Source organism: Oncorhynchus kisutch, linkage group LG18 (assembly GCF_002021735.2).
Source record: "Oncorhynchus kisutch isolate 150728-3 linkage group LG18, Okis_V2, whole genome shotgun sequence".
NCBI classification, from domain to species: domain Eukaryota; kingdom Metazoa; phylum Chordata; class Actinopteri; order Salmoniformes; family Salmonidae; genus Oncorhynchus; species Oncorhynchus kisutch.
The window spans coordinates 28096220-28117917 of NC_034191.2; the positions used below are offsets into that span (position 1 = coordinate 28096220).

Here is a 21698-nt window from a genome sequence, read left to right on the forward strand (position 1 = left end):
CAGATTTGATCAGGTTTGGAGTTGCTCCATACCCAGATGGCTACTTCTTGTACGTACAATTGTAAATTGGGAATCAGCGATTCCATCCACATTACTTTTTATCTGCTTTTATTTATTGTCCCACACAAACAATGACAACTCACTAATGTAATCAAACCATATCACGTGTTGCTTCACACCTAGTCCTAGTGTTTCAGCCTGCAGATTTGCCAGTATGCTTTGATTCTCAAAGTGTCCGGCTCTGTCAGGCTCACTGTTTGACCCCTGAATCGGTCTCAATATTTACATTTACAAACAAGTAGTGACATATATGAAGCACAGATCAATGAAAGTTGAAATTTAACAGCCTGCTGAGCAACTGGCAGTATTTTGCAAATGAGAATTCTGCCATTGCACATTTAGTGTGTATGTCGCTCTCTCTTTTTAGACAGGATAGCAGGTGTCCCATCTTCATTTTGTCAAGGTAAGATCAAACATTTGGAAATTTATGTTATGGCTTATGATTTAACTGACTTACACTTTCATTTATTCAAGTCATAATGTTTCAGCTAAACCTTTGCCTCAGTGTAATAGTAGTAGGCCTAATAGTAAGAGATAGTTATAGTAATAGAGTAACACTTGAGGTTGCCCCTTGATTGTGTGTTCATCTAAACCAAATATCACCTAATTTTCCGTTCAATTGCCAACAGTTAACATTTTGTTTCCCTGTTTTTGGTCTGTAATGAAGAAATAGCTAGTAGTTCATGTACTTGGTCATAAAGTATTAAAGTAAATCCCCTTAATGTGTATTTGTGGCAAGGCTTGCCATTATGTAGATACGCAGCTAGCTGGTGTTCTCAACTAACCAGATTTACCAGCTGCTGGTCTTGCTAACCATCTTTACCAGAACAAGAGAGCCCAAAATGTTACTGTTTGTACTGAGTCACCATCTTTCAGGTGGTCTCTTTAAATTAAGAATCCAGGTGCCATATAGAGAGGGAGAGATGGGATTATGTACTTCTAAATTAAATGTGCATCACAAATTATTTTTTTAATGTTTAACTACAGGTGTGAATGTTTTGTATGATATACCTTAGTAAATACATGTTTTCTTCAAGGGAATAGTCTGTTTTGTAATGTTGTCTATTTTAAAAGGAGATACACTGCTGTACCATACTAAAGAAGTTGATACAACAGTTTTTTGTTTGTCATTGCGAAAGACTATTATCTATCCTAAATGTCAGGTTGCTGTCGTCCTTCAACTGTGATTCATTCCATTGACAGGAATTGAATAGGCCAGCCTTATTGGGTAATAGCTTGTTACCCTCTGTTGTTTCAGGCTGGCTGTTCATGGACATGGACCTTCGTCTACTATCACTCCTGTTGTTCTGTGTCTGCAGACAAGGACTAACTGTAAAGCACTGAAACTAATCATCAACATCAATCGTGCTTTTTCTGAAAGATGTGCAACATTCTCATATCCCTGTTTTTCCCTTCAAGCAGAATGGAGAAGTGTCAAATGATGCTCCAATCCCTCTGGTCCCTCTCATCCCGTTGATGCCCAGCCACCCTAAAGAGGTCTGTTGCCAAAGCAGAATACACAGCTTGCATACCCTCCATGTGCCTTTTCACTCTACATTCTCTTAACCCAACACAATCCACTCTTCCAGGAATCAGGGACTTCAGCCCCTAGTACACAGGAGCCTCCAAACACAAGTCCCACCTCATATACGTGCACCCCACCTCCCCTCGTGACGACCAGTGCCCCAGGTGGGAGCTCGTCTGAGGAGGATAATCAGCAGCAGGATGGGGGTTGTAGGGCCCAGGCCCGCAGGCCAAAATCCAGGCAGGCCTTAGCTGGTGCCATCCAGAGGCTGGGCATGAAGCTCTTGGGCCAGATGAAGACAGGACCTGAGCAGCCCAATGTCATCATATCCCCCCTCAGCATATCCCTGGCACTCTCCCAGCTGGCTCTGGGTATAACATGTTCTGTTTTTGGTGTTTTTGTAGGAGTGATTAAAACTTTTTAGAAATGTAGATGTTGTGCATCTATGCTCTTTCAGTATCAACTGTACTTGGCATGGTTTACAGTACCAGCATCACAACCTATTTTGCTCTGTCCCAAATGGTACTCTATTCCCTATATAGTATGCTACTTTAGACCAGAGGACAATTAGACTCAACATAACCTGTTAGGTACTTGTTTGCTGTAAATGTTGAGAGCTCAAATAAAATTGGATTCGTCACGTGTACAGTTTAGAGCAGGAGTAAAAGGTGCAGCTAAATGCTTGTGTGCTAGCTCACTCAACGTTGCAGTCCAATAATCAATAACACAATCAATAAGCTGCAGCATGTTGCATCATCGTCATGTCTATCTATGTATGCCTCTCAGGAGCCATGAATGAGACAGAGGAACTGTTGATGCACCATCTCCATGGTGACACTCTGCCCTGCTACCACATGTCTCTACACAACTTCCTGGAACGCCTCCGCAAGAGCGACCTGCAAGTGGCTACACGCCTCTACCTGCAACCAGGTCAGTGTTCACTGCTTCAGGGTTGGGGTCAATTCCATTTCAATTTCAGTCAATTCAGCAAGTACACTGAAATTACAATTCTCTTAAATGCTTTTCATAGAGGAACATTTGGAATTAGAATTTTGTTTATTTCTTAATAACTGCAGTGGGCTGTATCAGGATCTTAAACAAATCTACTTTGAAACCAAAGTATCCACCTTACACATGATTAGGAGCTTAATAAAGAAGACGACACCTGTACCATGTCAGATATGGAGTTGAAATGTCATTTTGAGTTTGCGTCCCAATATTACACTTCATATACATCACAGAAGAGTGAAGTATAACAAAATCACATGGAAACACTGGATTTTCAATGTTTTCGACAAAATAATGTCATTGATTATGAAATTATAACAAATATGAGTAACATTCCACCCATGAGGCCACCAGAGTGCGATTTGGTAATTTGACTGCCGATAAGGGGTAGAAATGGAATTGACCCCAACACTTCACTGCTTACTTGAGTAAGAGGGTTAGGAAGTTAATGGAACATAAAGGAAACGGACCTGGAAATGGAAGGAAGATAAAGACAATAGACACATATTAGGCTTGAGTGTACAGAAGTTCAAACAAGTGACATTGAATGAAACAGTACTTCAAATGGCCAGATATAAGAAAGTACTGATGTGTTACTGACTTTATGACTTCACAATAACATTATTGAAAGAGTCTTTTGATGTCTATTTCAGGGTTTGAGCCCAAACCAGAGTTTGTTCATCAGTCTCAGGATGTATATGAATCAGAGCCAGTGACCTTGGAAGGGCTGGCTGAGGTCAACGAGTGGGTAGAGAGGGCCACTAATGGAAAAGTGACTGACTTCCTGACCAGTCTGCCACCCAATCTGCTTCTCATGCTCATCAATGCTGTTCACTTCAAAGGTTTGTCATAGTATCTATATACTCAATTCACAATTATATTTAATGTTTGGCATTATCAGTATGTCTTTCCTTAAATGCTTTTTTCTAATATTATCTCCATAATCACCCATTTGTCCTAAACAGGAGAATGGAAGGCTCGCTTCGACCCACGATTTACCTCCAAAGATGTCTTCTACGTTGACGACAAGCACATGGTCAATGTTGACATGATGATGGGGCCCAAATACCCCTTGAGTCTGCTCATTGATAATGATCTGGAGGCTCAGGTAAGACTCTCACTCCCTCTTGTCCCCTCCTGCTTGACCATTTATGTTTTTCATACTTTTTTATGACATATTGTCTTCCTTTTGTCCTTTTCTCTCCTGGAATTTCTCTATTCACCCTCCTATTTTCCTGAGTCACAAAATTGTTGCACACTATATTACCTCACTTCATAATTGTCCCCGTCTTCCTGTGCAGGTGGCTCGCTTCCCCTTCAAGAATCAGATGAGCCTGCTGATAGTGATGCCCATGAATGGCCAGGTGAACGTGTCAGCACTCACAGCAAAGCTCAACATCTCTGACCTGTACAACCGCCTGCCCAGAGAGAGACCCATGCAGGTCAAGCTGCCCAAATTTAAACTGGACTACAGCCAGGACCTGCAGGAGGCTCTGACCAACATTGGTAAGTAGTAGAGGATCCATAAGCAGACTAGATGAATATGTGAGGTAGGTATACTAGTGAAAACATTCATACTGTAGATAATAAGGCTTGAAGCACAAGGAAAGGTGAGATAAAGATTTTTTTAAACAATTGTCCATCTTATTCTTCAACAAAACTGTTGAAAACTTTAGAACTGCCACTCTTTCTCATATACTTAAGTGTGTGATTTGTTCTATTCTCAGGTATGGGGGAATTGTTTGCTAGTCCCAACCTGGCTGCCATAGCTGAGGGCCCTCTGCTGGTGTCCAGTGTGCAGCACAAGTCCAGTATGGAGATCACTGAGGAGGGAGCAGAGGCTGCTGCAGCTACCAGCCTGGTCATCTCACGGTCCAACCCCTCTTTTAGCCTCAACCAGCCATTCTTCTTTGCCCTCATGGACGATAAGACACAAGCACCAGTCTTCCTGGGCGTCATCACCAACCCTAACCCTGGAGCTCCTGCTATGCAGAGTAGTGGAGGGTCTGCCAACCTAGATAAAGTACACTACCCCATTGATGACAAGAATGACAGGAATGACAAGCATTATAGTCACTCTTTTGGTGGGCCACCCAAGTAAGCCGAAACCTCATTCAATGAGGGGAGAGGTAATGGTCTTATCTATTGACCTTGAACTGTACTGCTGTCTGTCAGAGAGGAAGCAAATCCAGATGAGCAACTCAGATGTATGACAACAGCCCAAGTTATCCAAATGGTCAGCTGGATTGAAATGGAACCATTTTTCTAAATGTGAAACTTTCTTTTTTTTTAAATACAAATACTTTTTTCTTTTTTCTTTATTTTAATTTTAAATACACAACACACTGAGGTGCCCCACATTCTCTAATGAAGTTTACTGCTGATTAAAAATACTAGTATTTCTATCTGATGTTTTGGATTAAATGTATCATGAAAATGCAATATTGTGTATTAGGCTACATGATAAGACATTAAACATGTCAAAATCCTATGTGAGTTTTGGACATTTTTGCCCTGATTCATACATTTTTCATAATTTATGAGTGATAGAACATGTTTATCAATGATTTAGGTCAACTCTGTAGTGATTTTGTACGTCTAAATTAGAAGAAACCAACAAATGGATATGAACAAATGATCATTTCATGACCAGCTTATTCTGTCCAAACATAGGTCAAGCACTCAGCCAGTGGTTGTAGACTAGAGACATACACAATAATCCTCACAAACATTACAAAGTGCTTATTCCCTTATATTTACTGTTAAATTCTGGTATTTTCAGAATTCAAATCATGCCACACAAATCCAGGTACGCAAACAAATGACCTAATGATCACTGAACTGCAGCTAATCAGAAAACCCACAAGGTGGCGATATAAGATCCTTTGAGATCAGCTCAGGGTTCGTCAGTGATCCTGGATCCTATGGGTCTTATGTGGTGGGAAAAAATATGTATAATTTGTAACTAATAAAACACTGACTGGAATAAAGTATTGCACCGGACAGATACAATTACCTCATATATCTCATATGGTTTGTCTATAGAGCTAGTTCGCTCTAAAACAGTAGGCTATCTTCTGCATGTTCTGTTGTGCCTCTCGCAATCTCAATGAGCTACTACTAAGATAAAGTTTAATCTTGAGAATGACCCGTATGGTACACTCCATATGTTTTAATGTTATAAGGGCAATGACTAAGCACAAAAAATTGAATCTTGTCCAAATAGTTATGGCATTTGCTGTAATGACATGTAAGAATTGGCTTCAAAAGAAGCAGAAATGTGACTGGGCATGATAGTGGAAAGGCCATATACTGGGTCATAACCCACAGAGCTTTGGAGACCAAAGGGAGCATTATCATTACTGCTGTCTGTGTAGACCCAGAGGACTGTACAGGGAAAGGTCACTGAACAGCATGACACTTCATGGCTCATCAGACATAATTGCAAACACTATCAATTTTAGGGAAGTAAAGAAAGTTAAGTTTATAATTTTTGTAAATTGTTGTGCTCATACTTAAAAATATATATTTTTTAGGTGTCCTGCTAGTACAGGGTTTCATTTCTCTCTCAGAATAAAAAAAAAAAAAGGATGTTTATTGAAAACGTTGTGGTAAAGGTATTCAGGATCCCACCACCGTTAAATCTAGGTTTAGCCTTCTCTCTCTCCATCTTTCTCCCATCATTATATGTTCGTGAGCTCTCTTCCCTCTCCTATTATCAGCTGCGGGACTCCCCCTTTCACTTCCTCCCCTCCCCCGACCTGCTCGAAGTAAAACGACCGTCACTAGTGCTCCAACTTTCTTTGCCTCTGCATCTCCTAAAGTCATAGGATGGCAGCATTTCTGAAATCCCTTCAGAATCTGAAGAATGAGATCGTTCTATTCTCTACCCCGTTACTTCTTCTCCCGCTGCCTTTAGTCATTGGAACAAAGGTATGTCAATTGTCACATTTGTTTTGCACAGATTCATACAAACGTTTTTATGTTTCAAATATATTTGATGTATCTTGAAAGCGGTTTTATATTGTTGTTTAATTATATTGCTTGATTTGTAAAATGCAAAAGTGGTTGGTAATTTATGAATACTTTACTTTATTACAAAGATGTTTGTATAATTAAATTGATCCTAAACCTTCAATTAGACACTTTTTGGAAAATGTATTGAAGCAGGTCTAATCTGTGGTTGAGAGACATTTAGTCATTGTATAAGTATTGTTCAGCCTTGCACCTGTTGATGCAGCCTGAACAGTGAGTTGCAGCATGGCAGAAGCTATGTAGAACCATTTTTATATTTGTTTAGCAGACACTCTTATCCAGAGTGACTTACAGGAGCAATTATGGTTAAGTGCCTTGCTCAAGGGCACATTGACAGATTTTTCACCTAGTCAGCTCAGGGATTTGAACAAGTGACCTTTCGGTTATTGGTCCAACGCTCCTAAACACTAGGTTACTTGCCGCCCATCATCCCTGTGCCCTGAAACGGTGTCAAAGACAGTTGTTTTAACAATATATGGCAGGTCATTTCCAGCGTGGGAACACTGGTTACACTGAATCCTCCTGTCATAGGTTCTTCAAATGCCACCCTATTCACTATAGTGCACTACTTTGACCATAGCCCCTAGTCTAAAGTAGTGCACTACATAGGGAATAGGGTGCCATTTGGAACATAGAATTTACATGCCACCGAAGTGGAGACTCGGTCCTAGTGTTGCCACCACTGCATCATGTGTTCTCACCCATGGGGCTATAAGCATGTTATCTTTGTCTAATTCTTGGTGTGTAGTTTCAGTGTATCAGAATCAATACTAACTACGTCATCATACCTAATCTGTCATGCGCACGCACACACACACACACACACACACACACACACACACACACACACACACACACACACACACACACACACACACACACACACACACACACACACACACACACACACACACACACGCACACACACATGCATCATAGATACGTGTGGACTGATCAGTGTACAGTAGAGACTAGCAGGTGCTGCCATAGACTACAACACAAAGTGATCTTTAACCCCAATCAACATACCTCGGTACCAATCAACTATAATCTCTCCAATTTAGGATTATATAATGTAACTTTTGTGTCATATAATTTTCCTGTCACTAACAGCAGTACAGATCTGCTATCTAAATTTGATCACACTGTTGTCGCAGAGAATATTCCTGCGCAGAAGGAAATGCAAATTGTAGTATATTCAAGGCTTGAAAAGGCTTCTAAGGTTTGTAATTTCCATTTTGAAATGTCAGACTTGCCCTAACAAAAAATTTATCCACCCCTAAAAAAAATTATATGAATTATAATTCAGATAATAATGAACATTTCCTGTCTGCAGGATTATTTTCCTGCTGTGAGAAGCAGGGTCAAATTAAGATATTGCATCTGTATGAGCCAGCAGTATTCATTCCCAGGTGTTGTGGTGTGTTGGATGTTCTGACCTGTTGGTGACCTGTTAGATCTTATGTATGTGTTGTGCAGGAGGCAGCATGTGCCTATGTGATCATCCTGATGGCAGTGTACTGGTGTACAGAGGCCTTACCTCTGGCTGTCACTGCCCTGCTCCCTGCTGTCCTCTTCCCCATGTTTGGCATCATGCAGTCCAAAGATGTAAGACAGCCTCTATTTCAAGCCATCTTTCAATAACATGATGAATGAAACTACTATAAAACTGTCTAATGAAACTGTACTATAATAGCCCACTAATATTAAATATATACTGAACAAAAATATGAACGCAACATGTAAAGTATTGGTCTCATGTTTCATGAGCTGAAATAAAAGGTCCCAGAAATGTTCCATAAGCACAAAAAGGGTATTTCTCTCAAATATTGGGCACAAATTTGTTTACATCCCTGTTAGTGAGCATTTCTCCTTTGCCAAGATAATCCATACACCTGACATGTGTGGCATATCAAGAAACTGAATAAACCGCATGAATTACATAGGTGCACCTTCTGCCGGGGACAATAAAAGGCCACTTTAAAATGTGCAGTTTTGTCATACAACACAATCTCACAGATGTCTCAAGTTTTGAAGGAGCATGCAATTGGCATGCTGACTGCAGGAATGTCCACCAGAGCTGTAGCCAGAGAATTTATGTTAATTTCTCTACCATAAGCCGCCTCCAACGTTGTTTTAGAGAATTTGGCAATACGTCCAACCTGCCACAGAACCTCAGACCACGTTTAATCATGCCAGCCCAGGACCTCCACATCCGGCTTTTTCACCTGCGGGATCGTCTGAGACCAGCCACCTGGACAGCTGATGAAACTGAGGAGTATTTCTGTCTGTAATAAAGCCCTTTTGTGGGGAAAAACTCATTCTGATTGGCTGGGCCTGGCTCCCATAGCTGCGCCCCTGCCCAGTCATGTGAAATCCATAAATTAGGTCCTAATGAATTTATTTCAATTGACTGATTTCCTTATATGAATTGTAGCTCAGTAGAATCGTTGAAATTGTTGTGTTTATATTTGTGTTCAGTATACTTCACAATGGTGTCTGCACATTGTTTACAGTATTGGTAGATGTTTGCATATGCTTACACAAATACACTGTGGACCCTTGAGTCACTTGTCTGTGTGTGTCTTCCAGGTGTGTATGCAGTACCTGAAGGACACCAACATGTTGTTTGTGGGAGGACTGATGGTGGCGGTGGCAGTGGAGCACTGGAACCTGCACAAACGCATTGCCCTTAGAGTGCTGCTCTTTGTAGGGGTGCGCCCCGCTCTGTGAGTGACCCTCAACTAACTAACTGACCGACCGACTGAACGAAAAAACTAGCTAACTAACTAACTAACTAACCCATCAATACAAATCCCTTGCTATTCTTGGGACTATATCTATCTCTAGAGAAGGGAAATCAGTTCATCTGTATGTCTACAGATATAGATATAATATTGTGTTGACCTTGCCGTTATACATGATGAGGACATATTACCTAACATTTCACTCTCTCCGTGTCAGAGTGTATTTAGCCTTTTAACGGATCATTTTTTTGTCTTATGACCTTCTAAAAGCTCATACATGCTTATAACAAGTTATAAAGCATTTAACCTGTATGCTATGCCTGAAGTAAAGTGTTACAGAATATTCTTATTCCACATTCTATGGTTTCCTGTCTCTCCAGTCTGATGCTGGGCTTCATGGGGGTGACAGCCTTCCTGTCCATGTGGATCAGTAACACAGCCACCACAGCCATGATGGTGCCCATCGTCCAGGCCGTTCTGGAGCAGCTCAACAACTACACAGAGACTGAGATGCCTGTGATCCTCAGCACTGAGGAGGACACCCAGCCTCAGGAACCCACTGACAGCAAACAGACGGAGAAACAGGTAGAGGGACATGGTGAGCACTGAGCAGAGAAGGACTAATTAATGAACAGTTCATTTGTGTTTTTAATGAAAGAGTTTATTATCCGTTGAATGAGCTCGGGGACCATGTAAGCTTATTATGGAGCATATATATGAGAAGTGTGCATTGCAAATGTTTGCTTTGAGACTATTTATGCTGTTAACGTTCCTATTTGGACTGTGTTTGTCCAGTTGTGGTGACCTGTTTAGACCCGTTTGTGGAGGCTATCCGGCGTAAGGAGGCTGCAGACAAGAAGAAGATGTGTAAGGGCATGACGCTGTGTGTCTGCTACGCTGCCAGCATCGGGGGCACTGCCACCCTCACAGGGACTGGCCCCAACCTGGTGCTCAAGGGACAGATGAACCAGTGGGTACCTTCAGCTATGGATAGTGTCCTCAGTGTATTTCAGTACTTTCAAGTCATGTATCTTTCAAATAATATTTTTCTTTATGTGTTAATGTTAATAATATTTTATGTTTCCCTCAGGCTGTTTCCTAACAATGGCGATGTCATAAATTTTGCATCCTGGTTCGGCTTTGCTTTCCCCAACATGATCCTGATGCTGACCCTGGCTTGGCTCTGGCTGCAGTTTGTCTTTATGGGATTCAAGTGAGTTTCAGATCAAAATGTCATGTTTTATCTTTCAGTCAGAGATCATCCTCATTTGAATCACTCTACTGAATTCAATTTACTACTGAAGTCACCCTTTAAGCCTCAACCCCTTTCTCTCCCTCCATTCCCAGTTTTAAGAAGACGTGGGGCTGTGGGGCAGTAAAGACAGAGAAAGAGATAGCTGTGTACAATGTGATCAAGGAGCAGCATCGTCAGCTGGGCTCCATGTCTTTTGGAGAGCTGAGTGTGTTGGGTCTCTTCAGTTGTCTGGTGGTTCTGTGGTTCACCAGAGATCCTGGCTTCGTGGCAGGCTGGGCCACATACATCTTCAATGCTGACGCAGAGTACGGCCCTTTACTGTTCATGCATACTACACTGTACATACACAGCATATTTCACAGGCCTAGTATGCTTTTCAAATGGCATTCTATTCCCTTTGTAGTTCACTACTTTTGACCAGGGGCCATATTGCTCTGGTCAAATGAGCCATTAAGGGAATATGGTGCCATTTGAGATGCAGCCTTATTCAAAACAAAGAAGACTTGAGACCGTTACAAAAACATTACATTGACCAATTATACACTATATATACAAAATTATGTGGACACCCGTTCAATTAGTGGATTCAGCTATTTCAGCCACACCCGTTGCTGACAGGTGTATAAAATTGAGCACACATCCCTGCAATCTCCATAGACAAACATTGGCAGTAGAATGGCCTTACTGAAGAGCTCAGTGACTATCAACGTGATACTGTCATATGCCACCTTTCCAGCAAGTCAGTTCGTCAAATTTCTGCCCTGCTTGAGCTGCCTTGGTCAACTGTAAGTGCTGCTATTTGTAAGTGCTGTTATTTTGAAGTGGAAATGTCAAGGAGCAACAACGGCTCAGCTGCGAAGGGGTAGGCCACAAAAGCTCACAGAACGGGTCACTTCAATACTGAGTTTCAAACTGCCTCTGGAAGCAACGTCAGCACAAGAACTGTCGATCTGGAGGTTCATGAAATTGGTTTCCATGGCCGAGCAGCCACACACAAGCCTAAGATCGCCGTGTGCAATGCCAAGCGTCGACTGGAGTGGTGTAAAGCTCACTGCCTTTGGACTCTGGAGCAGTGGAAACGTTATCTGGAGTGATGAATCACGCTTCACCATCTGGCAGTCCGGTGGATGAATCTGGGTTTAGCAGATGCCAGGAGAACGCTACCTGCCCCAATGCATAGTGCCTACTGTAAAGTTTGGTGGAGGAGGAATAATGGTCTGGAGCTGTTTTTCATGGTTCAGGCTAGGCCTTAGTTCCAGTGAAGGGAAATCTTAATGCAACAGAATATAATCACATTCTTCCAACTTGGTGGCAACAGTTTGGGGAAGGCCCTTTCCTGTTTCAGCATAACAAAGTCCCTGTGCACAAAGCGAGGTCCATACAGAAATGGTTTGTCGAGATTGGTGTGGAAGAACTTGACTGGCCTGCACAGAGCCCTGACCTCAACGCTATCGAACACCTTTGGGATGAATTGGAATGCCGACTGTGAGCCAGGTGTAATCGCACAACATCATTGCCCAACCTCACTAATGCTCTTGTGGCTGGATGGAAGCAAGTCCCTGTAGCAATGTTCCAACATCTAGTGGAAATCCTTCCCAGAAGAGTGGAGGCTGTTATAGCAGCAAAGTGGGGACCAACTTCATATTAATGCCCATGATTGTGGAATGAGATGTTTGACAAGCAGGTGTCCACATACACCACATTACCAAAAGTATCTCACTTCCCATATGCTTCAATAATTCACAAGAAAAAATAAGCAAGAAAACATGAATTGTATGTCTGAATGCTGACAGATAACCACCCTATCTTTATCCATTCTTCCCTCCAGGTATGTAACTGATGCCACAGTGGCAGTGTTCATCGCTGTCCTTCTCTTCGTCCTACCTTCCAAGCCCCCACGCTTCTGTTGCAGGAGGTCCCAAAGCTTTGACACTGGTAAACCATGTTTTAAAACAACACATAAAATGTAACAAGCACGGTACCTGATCTTGAGTATGCTACTTTAGTATCTAAGGATATGAAGACTTGAAGACCATTACAATAGCATATCTATAACAGTGATTCGTTAACCCCTCTACAGAGCACCAACACCCAGCTGGCCCCACACCAGCTCTGCTGACCTGGAAGGTGGCCCAGAAGAAGTTACCCTGGAGCATCGTTCTCCTCTTGGGGGGAGGGTTCGCCCTGGCCAAGGGCAGCGAGGTGAGAGACAAAGGCCAGTATGTACATACAGATGTAGGATCACCCTGTTGCAGGGGAACTTTCCTGACATCCTGGCAATGTAAAACTTGTAGTGTATTTGAGGTTTATTCATTAATTATAATCAAATCAAATGTATTTATATAGCCCTTCGTACATTCGCTGATATCTCAAAGTGCTGTACAGAAACCCAGCCTAAAACCCCAAACAGCAGGTGTTGAAGCACGTTGGCTAGGAAAAACTCCCTAGAAAGGCCAAAACCTAGGAAGAAACCTAGAGAGGAACCAGGCTATGGGGTGGCCAGTCCTCTTCTGGCTGTGCCAGGTGGAGATTATAATAGAACATGGCCAAGATGTTCAAAAATGACCAGCATAGTCAAATAATAGGTCTGGGACAGGTAGCACGTCCGGTGAACAGGTCAGGATTCCATAGCCGCAGGCAGAACAGTCGAAACTGGAGCAGCAGCACGGCCAGGTGGACTGGGGACAGCAAGGAGTCATCATGCCAGGTAGTCCTGAGGCATGGTCCTAGGGCTCAGGTCCTCCGAGAGAGAGAAAGAAAGAGGGAATTAGAGAGAGCATACTTAAATTCACACAGGACACCGGATAAGACAGGAGAAGTACTCCAGATATAACAAACTGACCCTAGCCCCCCGACACAAACTACTGCAGCATAAATACTGGAGGCTGAGGCAGGAGGGGTCAGGAGACACTGTGGCCCCATCCGATGATACCCCCGGACAGGGACAAACAGGAAGGCTATAACCCCCCCCACTTTGCCAAAGCACAGCCCCCACACCACTAGAGGGATATCTTCAACCACCAACTTACCATCCTGAGACAAGACCGAGTATAGCCCACAAAGATCTCCGCCACAGCACAACCCAAGGGGGGAGGGCGCCAACCCAGACAGGAAGATCACATCAGTGACTCAACCCACTCAAGTGACGCACCCCTCCTAGGGACGGCATGAAAGAGCACCAGTAAGCCAGTGACTCAGCCCCTGTAATAGGGTTAGAGGCAGAGAATCCCAGTGGAAAGAGGGGAACCGGACAGGCAGAGAAAGCAAGGGCGGTTCGCTGCTCCAGAGCCTTTCTGTTCACCTTCACACTCCTGGGCCAGACTACACTCAATCATATGACCCACTGAAGAGATGTGTAAGGGTTTTCCTCCTCTTCGTCTGAAGAGTGTAGCAAGGATCGGACCAAAATGTGGCGTGGTAAGTGACCATGGTTGTTTATTTAAAAACATAAACTGAACACTCAATGAATACAGAACAATAAACGTGAACAAAACCGAAACAGTACCATGTGGCGAACTGACACGGAAACAATCACCCACAAAACAACAGTGAAACCCAGGCTACCTAAGTATGATTCTCAATCAGAGACAACTAACGACAGAAAAACAGAAACAGAAACCTAGAAACACAAAACATAGAATGCCCACCCAACTCACGTCCTGACCAACTAAAACAAACAAATAACACAAGAACTAGGGTCAGAACGTGACAAGATGAGTCTTCAGTAAAGACTTAAAGGTTGAGACCAAGTTTGCGTCTCTCACATGGGTAGGCAGACCAATTCCATAAAAATGGAGCTCTATAGGAGAAAGCCCTGCCTCCAGCTGTTTGCTTAGAAATTCTAGGGACAATTAGGAGGCCTGCTTCTTGTGACCGTAGCGTACGTGTAGGTATGTACGGAAGGACCAAATCAGAGAGATAGGTAGGAGCAAGCCCATGTAATGCGAGTTTAAAAGTAGAAAGTTTGCAGCCATCCACTTCCCTATGTCTTAAACATAGGCATCTAGCGAGGGCAATTTTGGGGCTTCACCATGTTTCATTTAAATGTACAGCTGTGTGTCATCCGCATAGCAGTGAAAGTTAACATTATGTTTTCGAATGACATCCCCAAGAGGTAAAATATATGGTGAAACAATAGTGGTCCTAAAACGGAACCTTGAGGAACACCGAAATTTACAGTTGATTTGTCAGAGGACAAGCCATTCACAGAGACAAACTGATATCTTTCCGACAGATAAGATCTAAACCAGGCCAGAACTTGTCCGTGTAGACCAATTTGGGTTTCCAATCTCTCCAAAAGAATGTGGTGATCGATGGTATCAAAAGCAGCACTAAGGTCTAGGAGCACGAGGACAGATGCAGAGCCTCGGTCTGATGCCATTAAAAGGTCATTTACCACCTTCACCTTCATAATCCACATAATAATTAATTTCCTGTTGCTGCAGGATTAATTTCCTGCTGTAGCAAACTGGCTCACATTAAAATTCTATATCTCTACAGTTTAATCTTTGTTCGCTTTCCACAGAAACTTTTTAACCAAAAAAGTCAGATCCTCACTGAGAACTGAATCATCCCATATTTCATCAGGATCATTGTGACAAAGGGACATTTTTGATTAGTCAACACAGCTCCACCCTGTTCACTTCCCAAGTACGATGAAACGTAGGGCATATAATGTGGGATGATACAGGTAACATATTATCTGCTTACTTAGCTACTAAAGTAGACTAAAATCAACCTTTCTGTTTTTGAAAAACTGTACACAGTATGTACAGGTAACTGCCAAAATAAAGGAAACAAAACACCATCATAAAGTGTCTTAATAGGGCGTTAGGTCACCAAGAGCACAATGTGCCTTGGCATAGTTTCTACTATTGTCTGGAACTCTATTGGAGGGATCCGACACCATTCTTCCACAAGAAATTTCATAATTTGGTGTTTTGTTGATGGTGGTGGAAACACTGTCTCTGGCGCCACTCCAGAATCTCCCATAAGTGTTCAATTGGGTTGAGTTCCGGTGACTGAGACACATACAAACACAAATATACACACACAAACACTTTAAACCCCTTATGCCACTTTGAAACCTCTCTTTCAAAGTCACTGAGATCTCTTCTTCTAGCCATGGTAGCCAAAATAATGGACAACTGGACATTTTTAAACATGACCCTAAGCATGATGGGATGTTAATTGCTTATTTAATTCAGGAACCAAATCTGTGTTGAAGCACCTGCTTCATTTACTCAAGTGTTTCCTTTATTTTGGTAGTTACAGTGCCTGTACATGTGTAGATGTATGTGAGTCTGGTTATCTATCCGACACTAAAACAAGAGTGCCATGGTTGTTTGAGACTGATTGCATGGTTTTGTACATGCCCCTGCAGGAGTCAGGTCTGTCTATGTGGATGGGGGACCAGATGACTCCCCTCCACACCATCCCACCCTGGGCCATCGCTGTCATCCTGTGTCTGCTGATCGCCATTTTCACAGAGTGCACCAGTAATGTGGCCACTGCTACTCTCTTCCTACCTGTCCTCGCCTCAATGGTAAGACTCAACACACAGCTCTGTATTAATAACACAATACTAGGCCCTTGTTACATGGAGTGGAACAGGGGAACCCAAGAGCAGACTCAGATGAGGAGACTAAGATGAAGTAACCAAGGTATTAATTGAAACACAGGGGGAAGATGGAGTGCAGGTCAGGGGAAGCTCGGGCAGGTTGCAGGAAACCAGGTGCGGAGGCTGAGGCTGGAGCGAGAGGAGTTGGGACAGGGTAAGCAGGTCCGTTGGGGAATCCAAGGGAGTAGTAGAGTGGGGAATACAGGACAGAGTAGCAGGATGAAGAGACGTGGGACTGGAGACAGGGACCAGAGTCCGAGCGGGCTGAACTGTAGCGGAGAGGAAAACAGCATCAGGCAAGGAAAACAGGCACAACAAGATAACAGGATCTAAATAGTAACAAACGGCTAGAAGCATAGACTGACTGAGCAGAGATTACGATCTGGCAGTGTGGAAGTGGCAGGACTGAGTATTTGTAGAGGTCTTGATTATGGAACAGGTTGCAGCTGGTGGCGATCGGCTCTGACTCCAGCACACCTGTCTCCGCCCACACAATCTCACAGAGAGCGAGAGAGAGAGGGAGAGAGCACTGGGGGAGTGGCGGCAGGTCAAGGAGACACAGGATGAGCAGTAGAGGGCGTGGCAGAAGCAGATGTAACAGCACTACTACACAATACCACACCACTACACAATACTACACAATACTTCACAATACTACACTACTGCACAATACTACACCCTACTACAATCCTACACAATACTACATTACAATACTACATTACAATACTATACTACTATACAATAGTACACAATACTACACTACTACACAATACTGTTCAATACTACACAATATTACAATACTCCACAATACTGCACAATACTACACTACTACACAATGCTACACTACTACACAATATTACAGTATTACACAACTGGAAGCAGGAATACAATAGCTATCCAGTCTGGTAAACTGCTCTGACACACGGATACGTATAGTACATGCAGCAGCAATACTTTCAATAGCCTGAACACTGTAGCTCCTTGATGTGAAGTACAGTGCTTACCAGTGTAAGCCCATTCAGAAATCTCCCCTATAGGAGTGCAGCATTGAAACTACTCCCCGTGGAAGCCGGCCTACATGTCCTTGTTTGGCTGCCCTGGCCTGTGTTGTTAGTCATTTGAGATGAATATATTTGGTACCCTTCCCTGGGCCCCTCCTTCTATAGCCACCCTGCCAAACACACCAATTGAGCTCTGTGACTTGTCCTGGTGCCCACCCCCATCTACACTGATGAATGGTATCACTGTGCCCAGTGCCCAAGCACTCAGAGAGGACCCAAGCTGGGCCATGCCGGAATGTGCCAAGCTTGGGTATAGAGAGAAGGATTTATTGAGGTCAAAGCCAACAGGAGTGCATGAAGATGACATAAGTATAGAAAAGGGTGAGTGAAAGAGGGGAAGGAGAGGAAAAGAAAAATGGGGTTAGTGAACCAACTACTAGTTACAGTGAAGTCTGGGAAAGAGAGGATGCTAGGATGTGTGATTTTGTGTCTAGCTGCTTGTTTTATGTCTGTATTGTCTTTCCAGACTGCTACAAAAATGAATCCAACTAAATGATATAACATCCATTATATCTGTTGAGGAAGGTCCTGACAGAGGGATGAGAATTATGACATGAAAAATTATCTCAGCCAGTAATCATTTTCAAACTAATTACTGTCGTGTGAATTTTTGGGGGATAATATTCAACTCTACCGAGGCTTACATTGTAATCTATGTTTTGCTATTACAATGTGGTTCTACACCGCTCTGGATGCGTTTCTGTGGTGCGTTTCCATTTTGCCTGCCATGACTCAGACCCCAAACAACATAGCATGTATAAGAATTACATCTTAATTACACACGCCTAATGGACGATTTTGAACCCTAGAATTACAAACACTAAAATCAGAGATAGTGTTATGAGCCAGTGATTACGGTGCAGAAAAGCACCAAAGCAGACTTGAGTGGTGTCATTAGGGATGCGTCCCAAATGGCGCCCTATTCCCTATATAGTGCACTACTTTTGACTAGGGTGCATGGCCTCTGGTCAAAAGTAGTTCACTATGTAGGGAAAACGTGTGCCATTTGGGACTCATAGTAAGAGTGTCCTCCTCAGCCCAGGCTCAGACAGCTAAAGATGTGTGTCTGTCTGTGTGTTTATTTCAGTCCCAGTCCATTGGAATGAATCCTCTGTACGTCATGGTGCCTTGTACTCTCAGTGCTTCCTTTGCCTTCATGCTACCTGTGGCCACACCGCCCAATGCTATCGTCTTCTCATACGGCTACCTCAAGGTTTCTGACATGGTGAGTTACAGTACATCATTTTATAAAGATAATATAATCTAGTGAATTGTCTATCTTATTATTCATTAACAAAAATAAATAATAGCAAACAAATCCTAAATCAATTTAACATGCCATTTACAAATAATTTGAGGACAATTGTCCTGGGCCACAGATCACTTGATTGCCTTCTCCTGTTTGAATGATTGCTAACAGAACTTGAAATTCATTGCACCTCATTTTACTTCCCTGCTCTCTCCCAGGCTAGGACAGGTATAGTGATGAACATCATCGGCATCCTGTGCATCACTCTGGCCATCAACAGCTGGGGCAGGGCCATGTTCCACCTAGACACCTTCCCTACTTGGGCCAACACTACTGGGGTTTGAGGGCACCGAGGGGCCACGGTCCACACCATGAGGAATGCACATAGAGGGCCCTTAATGTGCCATGGACCTCTGGCGAGAAAGGCACCAACGTGACTGGTCGTGATAGGTTGTTGGGAGAAAAGCCACATGGCTTCCATTACAAAGGACACTTGAATAACCCTGTGGAAAGAGAGGATGGATGGATGGATGGGTGGATGGGTGGATGACTGGGTGGGTGGGTGGGTGGGTGGGTGGTCAGGTGGGTGGGGGGATTGGAGGATGAGTTTAACTGGAGAGAAGAATGAGGTTAAAAGTAGCACTACTGTACTTTTAATGCTGTAATATGTTATACAGAGTATGTCCAGTTCCATTTAAAATGCCCAAGTATTATCTCCATCAAATTATCATGTTCTCAACTTCTCACTCTCAGAAGAAGGTTCTGCCTCATATTTGTTGGTCTGTTTATATCTCAAGACCCATAGTTCAAATCCATTTGGGGTTTAAGATTTTTGATAAACTGTTAATTTGCACAAAATAGCTTCTGAACTATGTTTCCATGACCAAATAATGTATGCCATCTTCTCTTTTTGCTAATCTATAGTCTTATATTAACTTGTTTTCATTTTGCTGGTGAAACATGGTGCATTGTACTTCCGACCCCATTTGAACTTTGAATACTGTATGACTGTATAACTTGAGATCCCTCTGTACACACTTTTCTAAACTTGAATCATTGGGGCTGGAAAATGCAAACATATTGAAAACTCAGATATGTGAATACACTGTACAATGGTTACTGTGTGCGGACACTTTGACGTTTCTCCTTTATTATAACAGTAATATAATATGGAATTCAATACTTTATATTGAATTATTGGTATGTTATCTTGATCAAAAGTTGTTTATTCATGAGATGTAATATAGTTTATATATATAGTTTATTGTATATGGTGCTTGCTATTGCACCCTCTGAAATTGACAAAATGTCAAAGGTAATGTCTGGGCTGCTTGCATGTACAGTCAGAGATGGGCAAAGATTACAAGATACAATTACAGAATACAATTACAGAATACCATAAAGATCAATGTATCAAAATAAACTACAAAATACTTGTATTTTGAAATGTATTTAATTAAATGACATGTATTTTGTATTTTAAAATACAGAAATAGATCTGCAAGTTGCTGGCCCAAACAGCAACAACATTCTCAGTAACGGTTACAGAAATGTTTTACTTGCTATGACTGTGATATGTTGTTGTTTATCTACCTTAGGTGAATGCACTGACTGCATATGTGAAAATGAACATACCAAACTGAACTGCAAAGTACACTGTGTATTATTATTGGCCTTGTTTCGGGGTCATGTCTAGAATGGATACAGCTTAACCTCATTTTCTAACCTGCTAAGTTAATTCTCCTAACCTACTGCGTAAGTCCTCCTAAACCTGCTATGAAAAGTCAATTTTGACAAAGCTGTGTCACTTTTACACAAAACCTTGTTTCGGGGCAGAGCTCATTAGAATAATACTCTGCTTGCTTTTCAACTGTCCATTTTTACATACACATTTATGTTTAGTTCATTTAGCAGACCACACCATAGTGCTGTTAGACTTCTGATACCAATGCAAGGTGAAAGGGAGCCACAAAATGGTGAACCGCTATACAAAATGAAAATACGAATTACTGTACAGCTCTTGAAAGTATCTTGTTACAAAATACATTGGAGTGTAGTTCAGCCCAGTGTAATACAAATGAGAAAATACATCTCTGTACAGTTTCATATAGGAAAATAAAATATGTAATCATCTTAACGGACCAAATATGTATTTTTTTCCCATAATTGTTATGTGTATATAAAACAATCACTTTCACACAAAAAACAGTACATTTTGTTAGTGTTGCCTGGGAAGCATAATGTTACCTAACCTAAATTGCTCCTAATAACTTCATTCATCCATGTGCCATTAGTTACATAATGAAATGGGAAATTGTTGGTTGTCTTGAAAAATGGACCACTAACCCAGGGCAAATTGTTTCAAGGAGAATCGAAATTGAAATGCTGTCCTCCCAGGAACATTGTGAAAACCTAGTGTAACGTGTCCACCTTTCAGTCTGGGCAGAAGCATTGTTAAATGCAGCCAAGATCACTGTGTACCTTTCTTTATATATAAAGAAATGACCTATTCTCAAATAGATTAAAGACATTGCTTAGCTCTACAGAGCGTGACTTAGAGTGCAGTTTTAAATATATAGACAGACAGGAGCTGTGCCAGCAGGAATGGCAAGAGTTTTTTTATGTATTATTTTGTATGCTTGAGTTATGTTCTTCCCAGCAGGTCCTGGAATGTAAAGAAACCCATTGTAACCTTACATTCATTATAACCCCTATAGAATAAAGAGTTATAAACTCAGCAAAAAAAGAAACGTCCCCTTTTCAGGACCCTGTCTTTCAAAGATAATTCATAAAAATCCAAATAACTTCACAGATCTTCATTGTCAAGGGTTTAAACACTGTTTCCCATGCTTGTTCAATGAACCATAAACAATTAATGAACATGCACCTGTGGAATGGTCATTAAGGCACTAACAGCTTACAGATGGTAGGCAATTAAGGTCACAGTTATGAAAACTTAGGACACTAAAGAGACCTTTCTACTGACTCAGAAAAACACTAAAAGAAAGATGCCCAGGGTCCCTGCATGTGCAGATGTGGCCAGGGCAATAAATTGCAATGTCCGTACTGTCACAGCGCTACAGGGAGACTGGACGGACAGTTGATCGTCCTCGCAGTGGCAGACCACGTGTAACAACA

General features: G+C 42.2%; 2 protein-coding genes across 2 annotated transcripts; both read left to right on the forward strand.

Moving 5' to 3' along the window:
• Positions 1-193: 193 nt before the first annotated feature.
• On the forward strand, positions 194-5084 carry serpinf2b (serpin peptidase inhibitor, clade F (alpha-2 antiplasmin, pigment epithelium derived factor), member 2b). The gene is made up of 9 exons (XM_031795712.1): positions 194-463; positions 1319-1392; positions 1483-1557; positions 1650-1956; positions 2372-2515; positions 3247-3435; positions 3559-3701; positions 3895-4099; positions 4321-5084. Exons 2-9 carry the CDS (start codon positions 1330-1332, stop codon positions 4692-4694), a joined length of 1500 nt encoding a protein of 499 aa, XP_031651572.1. The 5' UTR covers positions 194-463; positions 1319-1329; the 3' UTR covers positions 4695-5084.
• Positions 5085-6333: 1249 nt separating this feature from the next.
• Positions 6334-19116, forward strand: slc13a5b (solute carrier family 13 member 5b). Its single transcript, XM_020508081.2, has 12 exons — positions 6334-6526; positions 8108-8236; positions 9221-9357; positions 9756-9973; positions 10171-10345; positions 10466-10588; positions 10723-10935; positions 12459-12565; positions 12711-12832; positions 16014-16175; positions 18399-18536; positions 18779-19116. Exons 1-12 carry the CDS (start codon positions 6425-6427, stop codon positions 18902-18904), a joined length of 1752 nt encoding a protein of 583 aa, XP_020363670.1. The 5' UTR covers positions 6334-6424; the 3' UTR covers positions 18905-19116.
• Positions 19117-21698: the final 2582 nt, after the last annotated feature.